The sequence below is a fragment of the Spea bombifrons genome, chromosome 1 (genome assembly GCF_027358695.1).
Source record: "Spea bombifrons isolate aSpeBom1 chromosome 1, aSpeBom1.2.pri, whole genome shotgun sequence".
NCBI classification, from domain to species: domain Eukaryota; kingdom Metazoa; phylum Chordata; class Amphibia; order Anura; family Pelobatidae; genus Spea; species Spea bombifrons.
In genome coordinates, this window is record NC_071087.1 from 142,321,898 (window position 1) to 142,340,325 (window position 18,428).

Consider the following 18,428-nt stretch of genomic DNA (forward strand, 5'->3'; position numbering starts at 1 on the left):
CTACTGATGTGTCATTTAGTAACCATGGCAACATATTTGCACAAAAAAACATGGTACATTATTAGATACTTAGAAAATATTAGAGAACAGAGATGACAGAGAACCCTTACAAATAAAAAATAAAACACTACTTAATATTGTTTTTTTCTTGCTGGTGTGTGCAAATGAAATAAAATATACGGTAGGTTTTATGTCCTATACTAGTATGGTATATAGAAACCCACATATACACACGCATGCTCAACCATATACTTACAGAAAGGTGGGTTCCATACAATATAAGATTATTAGATTTAAAAACAAGAAAAAAACATATTTATTGAATATATTTAATGAGAAGGCTTGAGGTTTTTATAAGTAATACAAATAGAATGGTGCAGGTGACTCAGCTGCCGGTAATATGCCCGTCTACTGGATATTCACTGGGGGGTTCTTCATGGAGCCCAATCAATCAGACACGGATTTCAGTGCTTTGTTCTGCAGGTGCTGAGATAATATCAAGCAGGATAAATGAGCAGTAAGTACAGAGACTAATCTTTCCAAAAAACATAAAGAATTTTGGGAAAGAGGCAGCTGATCAGGGATTTTTAAAGTCTACGGATAATTGCTTTTTAAAGATTAGTTTCTATGCAACAGTATTTCTAATGTCTGAAAACTGCATTTCAATGAACAAAGCATCTATTGAAGCAATCAGTGGCTGAAATGGCATAAAACTAACATACTTTCCTTTTTAAACCTCCATAATACTTCCTGATCATATAACATCCGTTGGTTATAATCACAGAATATGGTTCTCATAGGCTGCCTCATTTTAAAATGGCTTAAGTTAAAATGTCTTTATATACTTTATACAAGAGCGAGCCCCATGGAACAATTAAACGGACGTCAGTCCAGAATATGACACAGTACATAAACAGTAATATGTAATATCACAGTACATATATAGTAATATGTAATATCACAGTCCATATCCAGTAATACGTAATATCACAGTACATATACACAGTAATATGTAACATCACAGTACATATCCAGTAACACGTAATATCACAGTACATATCCAGTAATATGTGATATCACAGTACATATCCAGTAATATGGGTAAGATTTACCCACCGTATATAGGTTTTATAAAAGGTATGCATTTTATAGCATGACAGAGCTGTATAAAGTAACAGAACGGTAATGTACAGAGAGAGTCACCAGCGTTGCTTGGGTTTGGATTGTGAATGAACATTATTAAAAAGCCAAATCTCCATATTATCATCTTTATAGTTTGTGTTTGCCTTATAAAGATTATGAATTTCGTGGAGTGAACTATTAACTTTAAAAAAAAAGAAAACCCATCAGTGTCAGCTCCTTGACACGCAACAGAGTCCCCTGGCAGAATGTGAGCATTAAGCAGTGCCACGGTTTGCCACGGCCAAGCTACTAAGCTCACCGGGCTTTCAGTTAGTGGCCGTTTGCTTTCTGTCCACCATAAATGAAATAGGTCTCACACCACTATAGGATTAATTTTCCAAGAGACCATTAACAAAATAAAATCCAGAGGAATCCAGAGAATAACACACAATGCATTGAAACATCTAGAACCACGAGTGTTTATTTCCCCGATAACCTGTTCTATGTAATGAAGCTGTGCATGAATGGCATTTGGTGTCCACGTCACGTTTCCTCTACATTTACAAATTGTCTTTAACCAATATCAGCATAAACCCTAAAAAATCCGATGGTTCAAGTCCTGGTCCTAGCAGAAAAGAACCAGTCTATCCAGTCTGCCCACGTTCCTGACGTAAGGACCCAAATCTTAATCAGTCTTAGATTCAGTATATAGTCTATCCCATGCATGTTTAAATGAACCACCACTTCTGCTGGGATGTTGTTCCACTTATCTACCACCCTCTCAGTAAATACATCCACATTACAAAATACACTTATTACAAGACAGCAGTCGCACAACAGACGGAAATGCTAACGGGAGCAGATGATGGAACGAATCGGTTGATGGGGATTCTGCTCTTTATCGCAGCAGCCACAGAAAAGAATGCCGTGGCAAGGTTACTCTGAGAAACAAAAAGTATGACGCACACACACAGCTTTGAAATAGATTCCGTTTATTGCCACCACCGACCTTACGTTAAATAAATAAGCTTGAAGGTTTTTGAACCAAACCATATTTTTCAAGGTAAAATCTATTCACGTAATACGGTGTCCATTTACATCCTGTGAGTCTTTATATCAGTAAAACCATCGACTAGACGCGCTAAATGCTTCTCATCGTCAATCACGTTCTAGGTTTACCAAAAGTGACATGCATTATTGTAGCCTATCGTGAAGTGCTACGAAAAAGTATTTCTTCCCATCCAAATTTCTTCTATTTTTGCTGATTTGTCACATTTAAGTATAACACAAAGTGTGATGTTTTTGGCAAACGTGAGGCGAGCCTTTGTCTTCTTTTCGCTCAGCAGTGGTTTTGTTCTTGCGACTCTTGGAGGAATTTTCACCGCTGCTCCAAAACAACTATTCCAAATAAACTATTTTAACGGTATCTATTAATGTAAATTTAAGATATAATATAAGGACATCCGGTACAATCATTGTCTTGTCTGCTATTGTACCAAGACGGTAAACAATTTTTCACGTTTGCTTCATACATAACAGTTAAAGATGAAGCCTGGGATTTAAGAGGAGTGATCGATCATACCTACCTGGATCCTGGACTCCTTGCTGGGCAAAAGAACGTTACAGACGTCTAGGATTATAACACCTGGCAGGAAGGGTCTTTCATGGAGTTCTCGCACTTTGGCAGGGACCCTCATAATACGGACATAACTTCCACAGCTAGTGTGACAGAATGAGCTGTCATACAGGAGCCCAAGGTAGTCAGAGATGGCTCCAGCCTGGCTGCCAAACAGGCAGGAACTCCATTGTTTAATTAATCCCATCAATAGGATTGCTGATTGGGGATTAAAGGTTGGGTTGAATACATGTATCTGTTAATTTATGTTAATGAAGTTCTGTGGATATATGAGTCTAGGTTTTACTACAATAAACTGTTCATTCCTGCTGTACTCAATTCAAGGTAGTTGTGTCTACTTATTGGGTACACATAGCAGGGTTCCAAGGTGCGCATGCTGGCTGGTGCTGGAAGTGATTCCGGGGACAACAGGAGGATACATGTGGGTGATCTCTGGGAGTTACTACAGCTCTCTTGGTGAACCCGTTACAGCTAGTTATTCCTACACTCTTCATGCATCTTAAGTGATTTTACTAATTTTCAGTAAAAGTTATGTTTTTTTTTATTTCGGGCTGCCCTTCCATGTCTGAGGTCGCTTTGGGTCAGCCTCTCCTTCATCGGCCAGTTTAATTGTAAATGCTGAATGACAGATACTGGGCTGAACCCAAGAGCTAAACTACAACCGGGGAGAAAGAACTGCATTGCTGCTGCATTACATTTCAAAACGTTGACTTGTCATAAGATAATTCCAAGTGGTAAATATCTACCAAGAACCCCAGTATAACATGATTCCTGGGCTGCGTGGGATTACTATGCATTATATGCCGACGGATCATGGGAAACGTTGGAAAATGTGATGGAAGTGCCTCTGCTTTGCCTCTGGATGTCAAAGTTGGAAAATCAAAATCTTGACTTAAAAAAGGAACACTGGAACTAAACACAAGTTCTCGCAATGTGTCTATTATGGTAAACTTTAGCGGGACTTATTTCTTAAAAAAAAATATGCACAAGCTCTTCAAGTTTCCCAAAATTACAGAAAAAATGTTTATAAATAAATGAGATTTGTATAGCAAATTTTGGAACCTATGTAAGCAAAGTGCTGCACAATTATATAGGTGTACAACATTTAACGAAAAGATCACAATATACAAAAATATACAAACCCTGGTCTCATCCAATGCCAACCATATTTTTCTTTTAAGGTCACAAACAAATACAGACACTTGAATAGAAATTTACATTTATCCTTTATATTTATATTTATAGGTCAGTATTACATAGTGTGTATTAAAAGTCAGAATGCTTATAAGAACTACATTGTTGTGCTCTTTTTAAGTTCAGTCTTTCATATATACATTATATATATATATATATATATATATATATATATATATATATATATATATATATATATATATATATTATATTTATGCAGGAACGCAACTTGATTAAAATACTACTTAAAAGTTTGTCTTTCTGTTTTTTGTGTAAGAATAACATATTCCCTCTTTAATTTCCTGCTTGACTCAAGCTTGTCTAGCAGATCTATTAAATATGTAGACATAGTGCGGAAGAAAAGATATTACATATAAATGAAGCAATTTATATTTTTATGGAAACAAATTAAATACTATTTTGTTTCTTTCTGTTCTATGGCCTCTTTCAGTTGACTATTTTGGGGTTCAAACAAATCATAGTATACTCTAGATTTCCCAGAATGATCCCGAACGTGCAGCAGGTCTTCCACGGGATAAACGTCGTCCTTTCCTGCCCACACGGTCAGACTGTACCTGCAATGAGCACGACGAGTTATTGATCATCAATCATTATGCTGAAGAAGAGCCGAGTGACGAGAACAAAGACCGGCCGCTAAAAATAACCGCAGCTTGATACGGCTTAATCTGGGATGTAATAAGCACGTTGGCCGAACGTTAGTCACTTTACAGGATGGACAGGTAGAAAAAAAGAAAAAAAAAAGGCCTTCTTAACCCCTGCTGCCTCGACTGCAGACTTATGGCAAACACCAGATGAGTATTCCGTATTCTATGTAACCAGCGATAATTAGGGCAGACGCTAAACTGTGCAGCCAAGTATATAAACACAACAAGAATAATAAAAAGAACCATCTTGGTACAGCTTTATGTTCTGTTTCTGTAGTATCAGTAAGACTTATTTGTAGGAATATTGCTGAAAATATAAGATAAGTAGAAGGGTCTTCCAGCAGAAGCGGTAGCCGTTAAAACACTGAGGGAATTTAACCATGCGCTGTATAGACATTCGGCCATTTTGAATATAACAAAAGGCCAGGAACAAAATAAAGCTTGGAAAAAAATGGGCAGACTAGATGGGTAGAATGTCTCAATCTATGTTGCCATGTTTCAATATTAATCCAAATATATATATATATATATATATATATATACTGGTATAGCTTTGTAATATATTCCCTAGGAATTACAGGTCCACAATTATAAAAGTGGCGACAACGTGCTTTATATCCATTCTCTCACCTGTCGGATGTCTGCAGCAGCCACTGGAGCTGAGCCCATGACTGTCGGACAAGAGCCGCTCTCACTGGAAAGGTCACAGGTTGGCTCAACGGCCTGCAGATTCCTTCCATTTCTTTCACCATTTCCCAGCTATAACCTTCCAAAAAGTCATCAAAACATTTTATTTTCCTAAATAAATTCAAATAGCGGATTCCAATGAATACTTTTCTTTTCCTTTTTACCGACACATTTTTATAAATGTTTTAAGTTTATTTTTTTTTTTATTATATATTTTTTTTAATTTCTGCTAGGAGTGATCCATGCACCAGCCCCTACTCCAGACAATGAGTGTGAGTGACCTGCTCTCCCGCTACTTGTTGGAGACCCCTGAACTAAACCTTTGTCCAACGCAGCTTATCTATAGAACATTTTGGCCGAGAGTTTAAACACTCTACGTAGTCCAGCGGAACTTGCATTATGAGCTGTCATGAGAGGAAGTCGGTACCACAGATAACCAGTAAGAAAAAACCCACTAGTTTTCCTTAACTGGTCTGGAAAATATAATAAAATGTTTAGGATTTTACATTTTTATATATTTAATATAAACAAAACACTGAGAAAAGAAAAACCCCACCGGTTAACATGACATTACATTGGTTGTGGTAGTTGGCTAAGTGACAGAATGCAAAAACAATATATATATATATATATATATATATATATATATATATATATATATATACACACTTTATAGAGAACCATCTGCTTTAATATACACAGCGTTTTCAAAATCTATTTCCAAACTCAGAATTTGCAAAACATAAAAGCAGTAAATGAACAAACCTCCTGATTAGATTAATAGGGACAGAACGTTGATCCAGGGATTTATTCTGATATTTGGAGTCGGGAAGGAATTTTCCCCCTGGTATGGGGCAATTGGCATCTGCTTCATAAGGGTTTTTTGCCTTCCTCTGGATCAACACAGTAGGGACACAATATGTATATAGGTTGAACTTGATGGACCCTTACTGGCAGAACTCCAGGGCCTGGTCGCAGTTGCGACCCCTGTAGTTCCGCCACTGCTCCTGACTGGGGGGGTATTTATTTTAGTGGTTTGTACTATACAGTAGTGAGGTGCAGGTCATAACGATAATGTATGTGTAACCAATTCACTGATCTGGAGTTTGTACTCATACAATGCTTCTATTATCACATCAAGACCATTAGTGGTCAGTCTATCTGTTTAACGGGTAAGAATTATAATGTAACGGCTTCTAATTGCATTCCATCAATGCGAAAAAGGAATGATTTTCAACAAGGTTATAACTATAAAATTGATCAGCCATGGAGTTCTTTAAATAAAAAACATAAAATTGTATGTAGTAAAAAAACACGTACATATGCACTCCAAATGAGGAGATCATATTATCAAATATCCAGCGCACAACTTTTAACAGCAGCTCAACCGTCTACGTTAAGCAGACATACTGGATGTTTGTATGAATGTGTGAGAAGAGGACGTAAGCATGATGTTTGCTTCAGTAGAAGTAGGCAGGGAACGAGCATGATGAAGATTATTTTCTAACTTCTATTAAAAAATCAATGCATGCTCCAATTTAGAAAACAGACTCCAGTTTCCATTTCACATGACTGGGGGCCGATTAGGAACCATGGACGTAGGGCTGCTTTACCCCAACAGGCTACTGGGAAAGGTTATCCAAGACGCTGAAATGGTGACTTTGGAGAATATTTCATTTTACTATTAGTACTCACCAAGTATGATGCATTTATATTACTTTTATTAATATAAATGAATTTAGTATATTACGGTAATCAAATACTTCCCTAAGCTCCAAATAATGGATCTTGGACCCCAGCCTTTAAACATGCAGGTGTGCAGACTTACTGAAGATAGGCACTGGTATTTAATGTTTAGAATAATATTTTAGAAACCGCGCAGGGCACAGTCTCAAACCGGAGAGAACAGAATGAGATTGTAGGTTAATTCAGTGCAAGAATTGAGGGAAAAATAGGATTCCTGCTTTTAGCTTTAATTGACGCAAGTGCGTTACCTTCACTTTTCTATCAAACAGTGACTACACTGTGAATGGTATGATGTCCTTCACACGATGTTCAATAGATGTATTTCACAATAACATCATCGAGAAACATAATAAAGTACTTTTCATGTGAAGGACGTTTATCCCGTAGAAAAGAACGAGTATGTATCTAGCTGAAGCTATTTAATGACGCCACACATTGTAGAATGAATAGGAAAGTGCTGCATTCTATAGCGGTCACTTCACCTACCTGGACAACTTACATAAATGCTATATCTACTAAGGCTGCATGCGTTTGTGTGTCCTAACATGGAGTCAAATAAAAATCAATGTCACAAACACAAAAATATAGTTAAGACTGCGTCTTTTGACCATTTTTTTTTTTAAAACAAATCTTCTAAACATCATATAAACAAGTTTGTGCCTTGTCCACGCATAGAACATTCCTAATGAGGACAGATCCTCTAAGGGGTATTTTAACATTCTTATTGTTTTTTTTATTGCCTGTTGCATTTCCATTAATAATTGTGCCATAATGTGGCTAACTTATCTAAAATGTGCTATTTCAGCCAGGAAGGTCACCTCCAGAACGTATGGAGTAAAATCAATTTGACCACAAATTTCTGTTACAAGAAAAAATATAGGAGTAACAAAAGGTTTGGGTTTCATGGATTTATCTTCTTGAGTGAAGAACTACCAAACTTTTTTTTTTTTTTGGCATGACTATGAGTGATGCTCCTATCAGCTTTGCGTTGGTACAGGACACAGGACACCAGAGAAGACCCAGCAAGACTTTTTATGAGACACATGGTTTACGTGCAATGATTATGCCGTCTTTTTTAGTTATTATAAACACTGTATTTTTGGTGTTCAAATAACCATGACACAGATGGATCAGAGGTCTACTTTTTAGTTTTTCATCCATTCCTCTTCTATATTTCATTCATGCTTGGTGTGGTTTTTGTATATTTTTGTAGTTCTTTGTGCAGACATTGGCAAAAAACTTCAAATGCTTTGGAATGTATTCTCTTATTTAGAATTATAAAGACTTTGTAAATAAGAGATCTAGTGCGATATCTGTGTTTATGATCTCTTCTTTTTATTCTCCAAAACCCCATATATGGTCAAAGATGTGCAAGATTTTTAGCAACATATGAAATGGACAATTTTATTTACGACGACGTTCTCTGCACACTTATACTACTCCACAATTTAGAGCAAGGCCTGGGCGTTATATACACAGATTCCTTGTTATAGTACCATACCTTCATTATTTTCATTGTGATTCCATCCTGTGGTCCATCCCAAAGATAAGGTCACATCAGGGAAAAATGTTGTCACCGTGTGCAAAAATTCTTCAGCGTCTACCGGTTTGGCCTTTCCTCCTGGACCAGGTAGAATATCTGCGTTAATCCAAAGAGGCTGCCTTATGTTATCTCTTAGCGTCTGTAAGATCTGCATTGATGGCTGCACAACTTCCAAACTGAAAACAGATACAATAAAGTACTTATCTGTTCTAAAACCACAAACTTCTGGTCCGTTTATTACCATTAATGATTGCCAGCAAACACAATAGAAACAAATCAACAGCGCACTCTACAACCCTCAAGTAAGACTCTCCCCACCTTCCATTGGTCTCCTACTTAGTGAGCAAAATTCTGCACCTTCTAAAGAAGTAACAATGAGTTTGACCGGCTACAAGATCAGATGTGGACTGGATACTGTGACAGAAACAGACAAAAGAACCCAACTTCTGCCAATTTATATTCTTTCAGAAAGGGTCTATAGAAGAATCAAAGCGTGCCATAAGGATACATTTAACCCAAAGTCCAATTAATGTTTGAACATAAGGACAAGTATGATTTATGCCAGTGATAAAAACAAAAAAAATTAACATTTGCATTGCACTACTCTATTCCGTAAGTTAAATTTGCATCTTAAACCAGCAGGGCTCTGATAAACAGATCTGTGTTTTGATCACAATTAAAACATTCTGTAATTTCGAGTTGTATAATGCCTTTTTAGATTTTAACTTGAATTTCTGTCGGAATAATTCTGAAAGTGACATTTTCTTTTTGACTAAAACCTTTGCATACACCCACAGATTGCATCTTACTGCAAAATTATTTCACTCAACCCACGTGTTTTTAACTAGAGGAACCTGTCAATGAGATCACGTTTATGAAAAGCAAAATGCTTCTTTGAAACTATCACTGCACCTTTAGATTTTGTACAGAAGCTTTTGATTGTGGTTTCACAGCACATCTTACACAACAAAAAATGTGGTATGAAACAACATCTATAAGCCTAATGAAGGGAGGCAGGTATATGTCCCTGCGGACGTGATAAGAAGACAATTTCGGCTGTCCACACAGGTAATACTTTCCCTTACTGGAGGGTTATGACAACTCACATGACATTAAACCTGCTGAGACAATACAAGATAATATACGAGCCAACGTTTGGGTTCCCATCGCCAAGACATACTGTGCAGGCATTGTTATGTCACCACATACTAAAACCTTAGAATTCTTCATCTCTGGAGTCTATTCACTAAAGGGATAGTTTGCAGTAGAGCTTTGGTTTCAACTCTCATGCTTAACTATTCAATATGAAGGGCCAATACCTAGTAGGTTTCTCCAGAAAGAAGTGCTGAGCTGGCGCTGTGGAATGTATAATTCAATGGGTGAGGAGGCATTGAAAATGTCAATAATCTAACTATGCACTATACAAGACCACTGAAGGTCTTCCTGCAGCAGAAGCCCACCAAAGTCCAATTTCCTTAATATATAGTAAAGTGTGGGAGTTAAAAGCACAGCAAATTCTTCTGTCAACTCTCCCTTTAGTCCCCTCTGTCCCTTAAACCACATTCAATCTTCCGGAATTGGGATACTGGCCAAGACAGCCACCACCCAGGACATAAGTCCAGTTGTTAAGACTGTTAGCAGCAATTCATTTGGGTCTCAGGATAATGTTGGGTCACAACTGTGGCTGGCACTCCAGAATGGACACCTTTAACAAAATAAGATGCTTCGTAGAGTTGAACCTGAACTGTAGTTAATAAACAAACTTGGGCCAAGCCGGTGGCAAGTCCAGGGCTACCTTGGGTTATGCACAACTCTCATGATATACATTTTTAGATATTTGTAGGCAAAACCCATAATGCTGTGACGCTCATTCTAAGTTTGGGTATTTTGAGGATTTAGCTAAATGGTCTATTCCTTTTTTCCTCCACTAAATAAAAAAAGTCCCCAGAGCAGATGATGCCTGGAGTGTCCCCTAAAACCACATTTTTCCTCATTAAGTTAAGGAATTTGTCTGTTCTCCCCATCCTAGCATGTAAAGTTATCTGGACATTGAAAGAAATACTGTATATACTTAAGGGCTTTTTAGCTGATAATTTCCCACCAAACATTGCAGGTTATCGAATCGTTGACCTTAGCCTCTTATCCGAAATTGGCTGAGTAATACAAGATTGACTGCATTAAAGAAATGCGGAATGCTGGTAATTGGTATAGATTGCATATTCAACTAATTTAAATTGCCACATTAAAAAGCTGACAGTTTGAAAGCTTGTTTAAAACAGTAATTGAACAAGAAATTTAGTTAGGCTGCCATGACATTTTTATACTGTGCTAATCACATGACCTCTTAACCACCGAGAGGGACCGGCAGCCAAATGACTTTTTTCTTTCAGATGACTCATGTGGCAATAAAGTGGTTTTCTGAGGTACGCAAATTGCTGTGTCAAGTGCAATGACTCTTATGGTCTTGCAGTTCAGAGTCCCTAAGATGACCCCCCCACAAACAAAACAATTTGAAAACCAGAAATTGTTCACCAATAGCATTTAGACGATTTTTATGGTTCTTCAGTGCTTGCCAAATCAAGCTGTACTTTATTTGGGCATTTTTTTCTGTAGAACATAAAATTTGACAGCAGATAAGAACCATAAAGCCCATCGAGTCCGCCCATAATAAAAACCTCAATCATTCCTTGGTCTTGTCCTATAGAAATAATCCTATCCCATGCACCTGTGGAGAGGCTGGTCAAATAGGCTTAAAAATTGGAACGCTCACCATCAGAGCTTAAAACAAATGAATTCCCTAAAAATACCTATCGCTTGTGCCTTGTGTTTAGGACTGCAACTACTAATCGATAAAATCAGTTGGTTGAATCAATTTTATCGAATATAAGATGAGGGTTTTTCATTTTATAATCCTTGTGTTATAATCCGACCCCAAATAGAGGTCAGATAATAACACTAAGATCCAGATCCCCCGCAGCGCTGCAGGGGACCTGGATCCTCCTCTCTGGCAGCCAGTGGGCGTCTGTGCAATACGCACAGACAACCTCCGCTACTGTCCTCCACTTCCGCCGGGGGTTCTATGATGGGGCACCAGCGTGACATAACCTTCCGGTGCTCCACCATAGAAGCCCTGGCGGAAGTACCGGCCAGCAGCAGCGGAGGTTGTTTGCGCACATTGCGCAACGTTCGCCGGCTGCCAGCGAGGAGGGAACCTGGATCTTCCTCTCTGGCAGCCAGTGGTGGTGGTGGTGGGGGGTATAAGGCACTTCTCCAGGGTATAAGGCATATAGGGGATATAAGATATATCTGGGGTTATAAGGCATATCAGAGGGTAGTGGCATATCAGGGGGTATAAGACATATAGGGGATATAAGGCATATCTGGGGAGGGCAGAGTGGCATATCTGGGCATATAAGGCATATCTGGGGAGGGCACAGTGGCATATCAGGGAGTATAAGGAATATAGGGGATATAAGGCATATCTGGGAGGCAGTGTGTCAAACCTGGGCTCAAATGTGCATAACTGGGGGGCAGGTTAGGAAATAAAAACAAGAAATGCATTTTTCTCAAAGTTTTTTTATTCTGCTGTTTGTTTTTAATATCCAGTTTGTTCAGTAATTTATTTTAAACAAATGAAAAATGTACATTTATTTTTTTTATCCAATTAATTGATTAATCGAAAAAATTCATCGGCCAACTAATCGATTATGAAAATAATCGTTAGTTGCAGCCCTACTTGTGTTTCTTAATCACTGTAATTGTTCTGGAGATATTTAGCTTATAAATTCACGTCATGGAAGCAGAGATTGGTGGCAGTCTGAGTTCTGTTCCCCTTTACTTTTCACCAACTTAACAACAGGATAGAGATAATTGTAATCATGCAAATTCTTTTGCTGGACTTCTACACCACATAGCGAATTTCTTCTTGTGATAATGTGAAATTATCATGAAAAAAAAATGTTCAACTTGAACAAAAATTTCAGTGCTGTACAGTAACATAAATTAACATTAACGAAATCTACGGACATTCTGAGAAGTTTTCCCTCGCTTGTGAATAATAAATTTGCCTTTGTCAAATGGCTTACCTCTTGAAATCAAGCTTAATGCCTCTGCTGGTTGATGAAACATCATCCAAAAACTCCTTTAGAGTTAGATCGCTGTCTGTCATGGGAGGATGAGCCATGATTGGTTCTGATCCACGGAGCAGGACATCAGCTTCGATCATGTGAGCATCACCTAATACACAATTATTAAATATAGATCAAGCACTGATAGGTAGGATTATATGAAGGCCTTTTGCTGCCTGTCCAAAAACATTTTTTTTTATAAATTACAAAATGTTTTGTAATTTTTTTTTTTTTTTTTTAAAAGGCTTAACTGGTGGACACATACACATCTATTATCTAGATTTATAATTTTCCAATTCTATTTAATCATCAATTACCAACTGGCTTCATTATCTTTATTAAAATTTTAAGGAAGATGAAAAAAGAAAAACAAATCGAGCCGACATCTAACGTCCTGCATAGCTTCTAAAAAGTACATGCCCTGCGTGTAGGAGAGGATAAAGGGGATACTCGCTCTGTAATGCCTCTTTTAGCTTTGATTTGCTGTTCGCAGCATGATACCAGGTTACTTCAACTCCATCTCTCCTTTCAATAAGTTGTTTTCTCAGGAAATAGTCCAAGATGTCTTCACTCCAGGTGCCTAGAAGGAAGTCAAATTTACATTAAATGGAACATATCCAAAAAATATTTAGCTATCAGCTCGCTTTACAGCTGCAGCAGTCTTTCCAAAGCCATAAATCCCATGTTTCGATATATTCATGAATACAGGGCCAAATCTCCCATGAAGAAACATGATTTTTGCAACTTCAGACAGAAGCCTCCAAAGTTTAGAAAGGAAGATGTAACAAAATTTCAGAAACTCCATCAATTGCTTGAACCCATAAAACTAAAGTCCGTCCTCCTAGTTGTATTTGCCACTACGACTACATGTCTATTCTTAAAGGAAGCTATGCCCGATCTCTCCGGGACTTGAGATGAACCTGTGGAAACACTGTACATGTACCGGCCATTATGTTCTATGGGACTCATGAGAAATTCAGCCCTTGTTCATACTGTAGATTTTGCGTGGAAATAGTTCTGGACACACCATTAACTCCCAGCCAGAGATATTAACGTGTATGAAACCAATACATAGATCACTGCAGAAAGAGCAATCATGTTAACGAGACACAATAAATATGGAAATAAAACAAATCTCAAATCAACACGGTAAAATACATTTTGTAGTAGTGATCAGGTACAAAATGTTTAAACCAACTCTGGCCTCTGACCAAAAGACAGGCTAGGCGAGATACACCTTCGAGAGTCTCCATCCGTCGGAGGCTTTAATGCGGGTCACGGGATGTCATTAAACATACATCAAGGTTCAAAGGGAAGGAGCAGAGACCATTGGGATGCAAAGTGATACGGCAAATAACCATGTGTGGGTTAAAGGGAAAGGAAGCACTCTTACTTTAAGACGATGGGCATGTCTGCTAAATGGCAGACTGCCATTGGCTTTTTGAATACAAGACTTTCATAAAGACCACTTCTGACCAGACTTCTCTGGACAGTAGAGGGGTTTATATATCAGGGTCCCACTCTTTTCTCCCAGCGCTGACCTGATGACCCTGCTGGACAACTTCCAACTGTGAAGGTAAATAGGCATGATGGGCCTTTCATCTGCTGCGGTTTTCTTGGTCAGCCGCATCTACGGTCCTCAACATTGCCTGTTTCTTTGTGCTTCTTCCTCTGGAAACCCACATCTGCCTTGGTGATGCAGTATAAGTGTCTTGTGCATCCTTACCTTGTTTGTGAGTTTGGCTGTTCCTCACCCAGTTTATTCCTCCTACACTGCAGTTTCTGTTTCAGTTAATGATTGTGTTTCAACATACGTATTAAATTGCTGATCACTAGCACCTGTTTGGTATAATTGTTTAATCATACACCTAACTTGTGCAAGTGTACCTAAAGAATTGATGCTGTTTTGAAGGCGGGAGGGGGGGGGGTTACGTAACACCAAATATTTATTTGATTTAAACTTTTATTAAATGACAAAGATAATCTATTAACATGTCTATTTTTGAAAGCATTATTACTTTACACCATTTTTTCCACACCTGCCTTAAACTTTCGCACAAGAACATTTTGAAACAAAAACAAGGTACACACGTAAAGAGGGGGTCCAGCAACTTTGTCCCCACAAGACAAAAATACCGAACAGAAACTTAACGTGGGGAAATTAATTTTCTAATTACCATCTGTTTGAGCGTTCCTTGTGTGATAACACTTTATATGTAATTTATTGTTACGATATAATCCTGTTCTTAAGACAAAATCACTTTTAATATATCACGATCTTGTGTGCCGTGCCCATTTAACCATTTGTGATATATGTATGTATGTACAAAAAAATATATATTTAATATATATAAATATATATTTAAATCAGCTGTAAAGATTTTTTTTTGTGGTGACATTAATTAGCGATGTATAAACTATGATTAAACATGCTACAAAATGGATAATTATGTCCATATTTTATTACTGGCAGGTCCAGCCCGGTGCTGCTTACCGAATTGCTATAGCGACACCTGGTGGCCGAGTCTGTTTATACCGGAATGAAGCCAATGGGCTTTCTATGGACTTTCCCTTTGCTGTTATGGTGTCCGGACATGAACCGGAGCCGGGAGCCAGCTATTCCTATAATACCCGGAATACCGTCACAATATATACGGGGAAATGTACATGCACCGGAAACAACGAAAGCCATTATATATTTATTGTAAGTATTTGTTTTAATGATCCAGAAGACGCAGTCCTGTTTTACGTACAGTACTGGCTAAATGCGCATCAGCCAATACGGGGAATCCTGAATACGAGAAGGCAGAGAACATCAGCTCAAAGCTCTGGTCCGGTTCTTCCATTTCTACACTGTGATCTTATAATTGCCGCTTACCATGTGTCCTCTCCATAAGTCTGCCTTTGAGATCCACACAACTCATCAGAACCAGAAGCAGCCCTCCTGTAACGATCACAATCCAAATCACAAACAAAAAAGGACGACCGCGGCAACGAGTCATAAACATTGACCCCCAACTACATGCACATCGCGAACTTAACGAGTCACGTGACTCCACCAGGAAGCAGGTCAGGAGAGAGCCAATGAGATAAAGCGCTGGGACAGCCAATCAGGATGCACGTTGCGTGCGCTACGACGAAGGAGTGCTGAGGGCTTCGGTTCGGCTCCATCCGATGAATTTGGTTTGCAGGTTGATTCCACCCCCTACACTACACTACACTATACAGGGCAGGGTGATAAGGGGAGTAATTCCCACGGGGCGATTTGGGCCACTGCCTGAAGCCTATTTTAATTTTCATTGCAATTTTACCCTTTGCCACCAGGGTGTGTAATGTTACCATAACGAGCTGTGATGCAGGTAGGTGCTTCCTGTACAGTCCCTGCAGGTGGAGGTGTGTAGAATAGTTCCCACTCAGCACATAGTCTGCCAGGCGCTGTAGAGGACATTAGAGCCACTTCAGCCTCCGTACTAAACTGAGATGTTACAGAGGTTGACAGAGAGTTCCCCCAGCTATGTACAAGCACATCTGATTTTAAGCCATTTTAGCACATAAGCTCAACAAACAAATGTTTCACAAGTTAATGAGTATGCTAAAAAAACTGAATATTTGGTCCTAATTGACCAGCTTTGTTATATAAAGTTCACAAACCTGCCACAGTTTTTAGTTAAGGTATGAAAGTCTCCTGATGTAAAGAGTTAAGAATTGTTTGCCGGCAGGCATATGAGTAACTATAAAATAAATTTAGGTCTTTAAAGTGGGGGTGCGGCCGGTATCATGCGGTTCTGGGTGGGTGTTTTTTTTTCTTTCTTTTAGCCCTGCTGCGGGCAGCAGGGTTGGGATCCAGATCTCCCGCAGCGCTGCGGGGGACCTGGATCCTCCTCTCTGGCAGCTGGTGGAGGTCTGCGCGATGCACGTAGACAACCTCTACTGCCGGCACTTCCGCCAGGGCTTCTATGGTGGAGCATCGACGCAACATAACCTTACGGTTCTCCACCGTAGAAGCCCGGCGGAAGTGCCTGCAGCGGAGGTTGTCTAACCGCATTTTGCAGATGTCCACCGGCCGGCCCCGCTAGACACCAGGGAGTCTGGGGGGGAGTGGCATATCAGGGGAGCATTATGACACCAGGGAGTCTGGGGGGAGTTGCATATCAGGGGAGCGGAGGGGCACATCTATAAGTAGGGAGCATTATGAATTTAGGGGGGCCTTAACTCCTTCAGTCCCAGGGGTTTTTGGTACCGCAAGTCCCGGAGCAATTTTGTCATTTTTGCACTATGTCGGTCCAGCGATTATTCTCTTTTCCTGTGAATAGTGTACCCATGTAAACTATATAGAGCTTTCTTTTGATACCATAGTTAGATGATTAGCTGAAAATTTAGGATGATAAATTTATCAAAGTTTATCAAGTGAGGTGTCCTGATTTCAGAAATACCTAATTTATATAGATTTTCCATGCTTTCCCAGCACTTATAGGGAACATACTAGGTGTACATTATTCGTAGGATTTTTATGCTTATGGCTTCACAGGTTTGGGGGTTGTGAACTGATTTTTTTATTATCTTTTCTATTTTATCAGTGCAGTATGGTTAGAGGTCCTCTTAAGGACCTCTTGAACCTGTTTTTTAATGCCAGTGATGTCACAATGACATTACCTAGCTCACTTTATTGTTTTTTTTAATTATTTATTGTATTTGTGATTTTTAAAAAAAAAAAAAAAATTAAAATCACTAACAATTTTTTTTTCTCCTTTTCGTTTTTCAGCATGGGAGGCGAGTGAGAGACATGGTTTCTCACTCTCCTCCTTGCGCCGATCACACTGTGATCTCTATGCAAGTCCCACACAGTTGATGTATACTCCTGATCCAATTATGTTGTGCGTATAAATATCTGTGCTGTTTCCAATAAAGTCAGTTCCTGTTTTACCTCAATACGAGTTCTGTCTTGTTATTGGGGTAAGTCTCTGTGCTGTCCTTGTCAGGACTTTAAAGCACCGTATTGCTGTTACAGTGCCACCGAGGTTCCTGAGGAGCTGTGTTACCTGTTGTCTTCGATGCTAGCTCCACCTGACCATTGAACTCTTGTACTCCTGGTGTCTAAGGAGAGAAGGAAGCAGGGTCTGGCGGGTGTACCCAGTCGGGGTATGGGTCGTCACACAGGATAACTGGGACCGTACCAACAGACAGTTGTGGTATCAACGATCTCCATACCCTTTAGAAAGTTACTTTGCCTTACACTTCTCGCAACTATTTTAAAAAGTACTTAATAGGTGTAATGACTAAGTCCTCTTATTTGTTGTCTTGTTTGGGCCAATGCTTTTTCAGTGCAGCTTGTGTTACAAGAGGGCTTATCACATCTAAACCGTGTGTGTGAAATGCAAGTCTGAGAAGCTCTTCCAAGGGGGAAGAAGTCCAAAGGGTGTTCTGTGGTGTTTAACAGTTTATCTGCTTCTATTCTTTCCCTGCACGTTATCAAATCAATGGCACTGAAAAGCCCTATAGACTTCCCATTTACATTTGAGTTTCCACACATCTTAGCAGAGTCGTAACACAGATAATAAACATGCCAGCCAATCTGGATTCCCTGTACGACAGACTAGGCTGGTATGTTCAGAAAAATATTTTTTAGGGACCTCACATGAAGCAAGAGGGTAATGCTAACTAGCGGCTCACTTTTGATAACACATTACATCCATACAGACCTACTCCTC

General features: G+C 39.0%; 1 protein-coding gene across 1 annotated transcript; it reads right to left on the reverse strand.

Annotated features, from left to right (window-relative positions):
• Window positions 1–4,260: 4,260 nt before the first annotated feature.
• On the reverse strand, window positions 4,261–15,729 carry FAM151B (family with sequence similarity 151 member B). The gene is made up of 6 exons (XM_053457838.1): window positions 15,599–15,729; window positions 13,175–13,300; window positions 12,679–12,829; window positions 8,552–8,769; window positions 5,248–5,383; window positions 4,261–4,527 (listed from the first exon to the last, which is right to left on the reverse strand). Exons 1-6 carry the CDS (start codon window positions 15,726–15,728, stop codon window positions 4,368–4,370), a joined length of 921 nt encoding a protein of 306 aa, XP_053313813.1. The 5' UTR covers window position 15,729; the 3' UTR covers window positions 4,261–4,367.
• Between the last annotated feature and the right edge of the window lie 2,699 nt (window positions 15,730–18,428).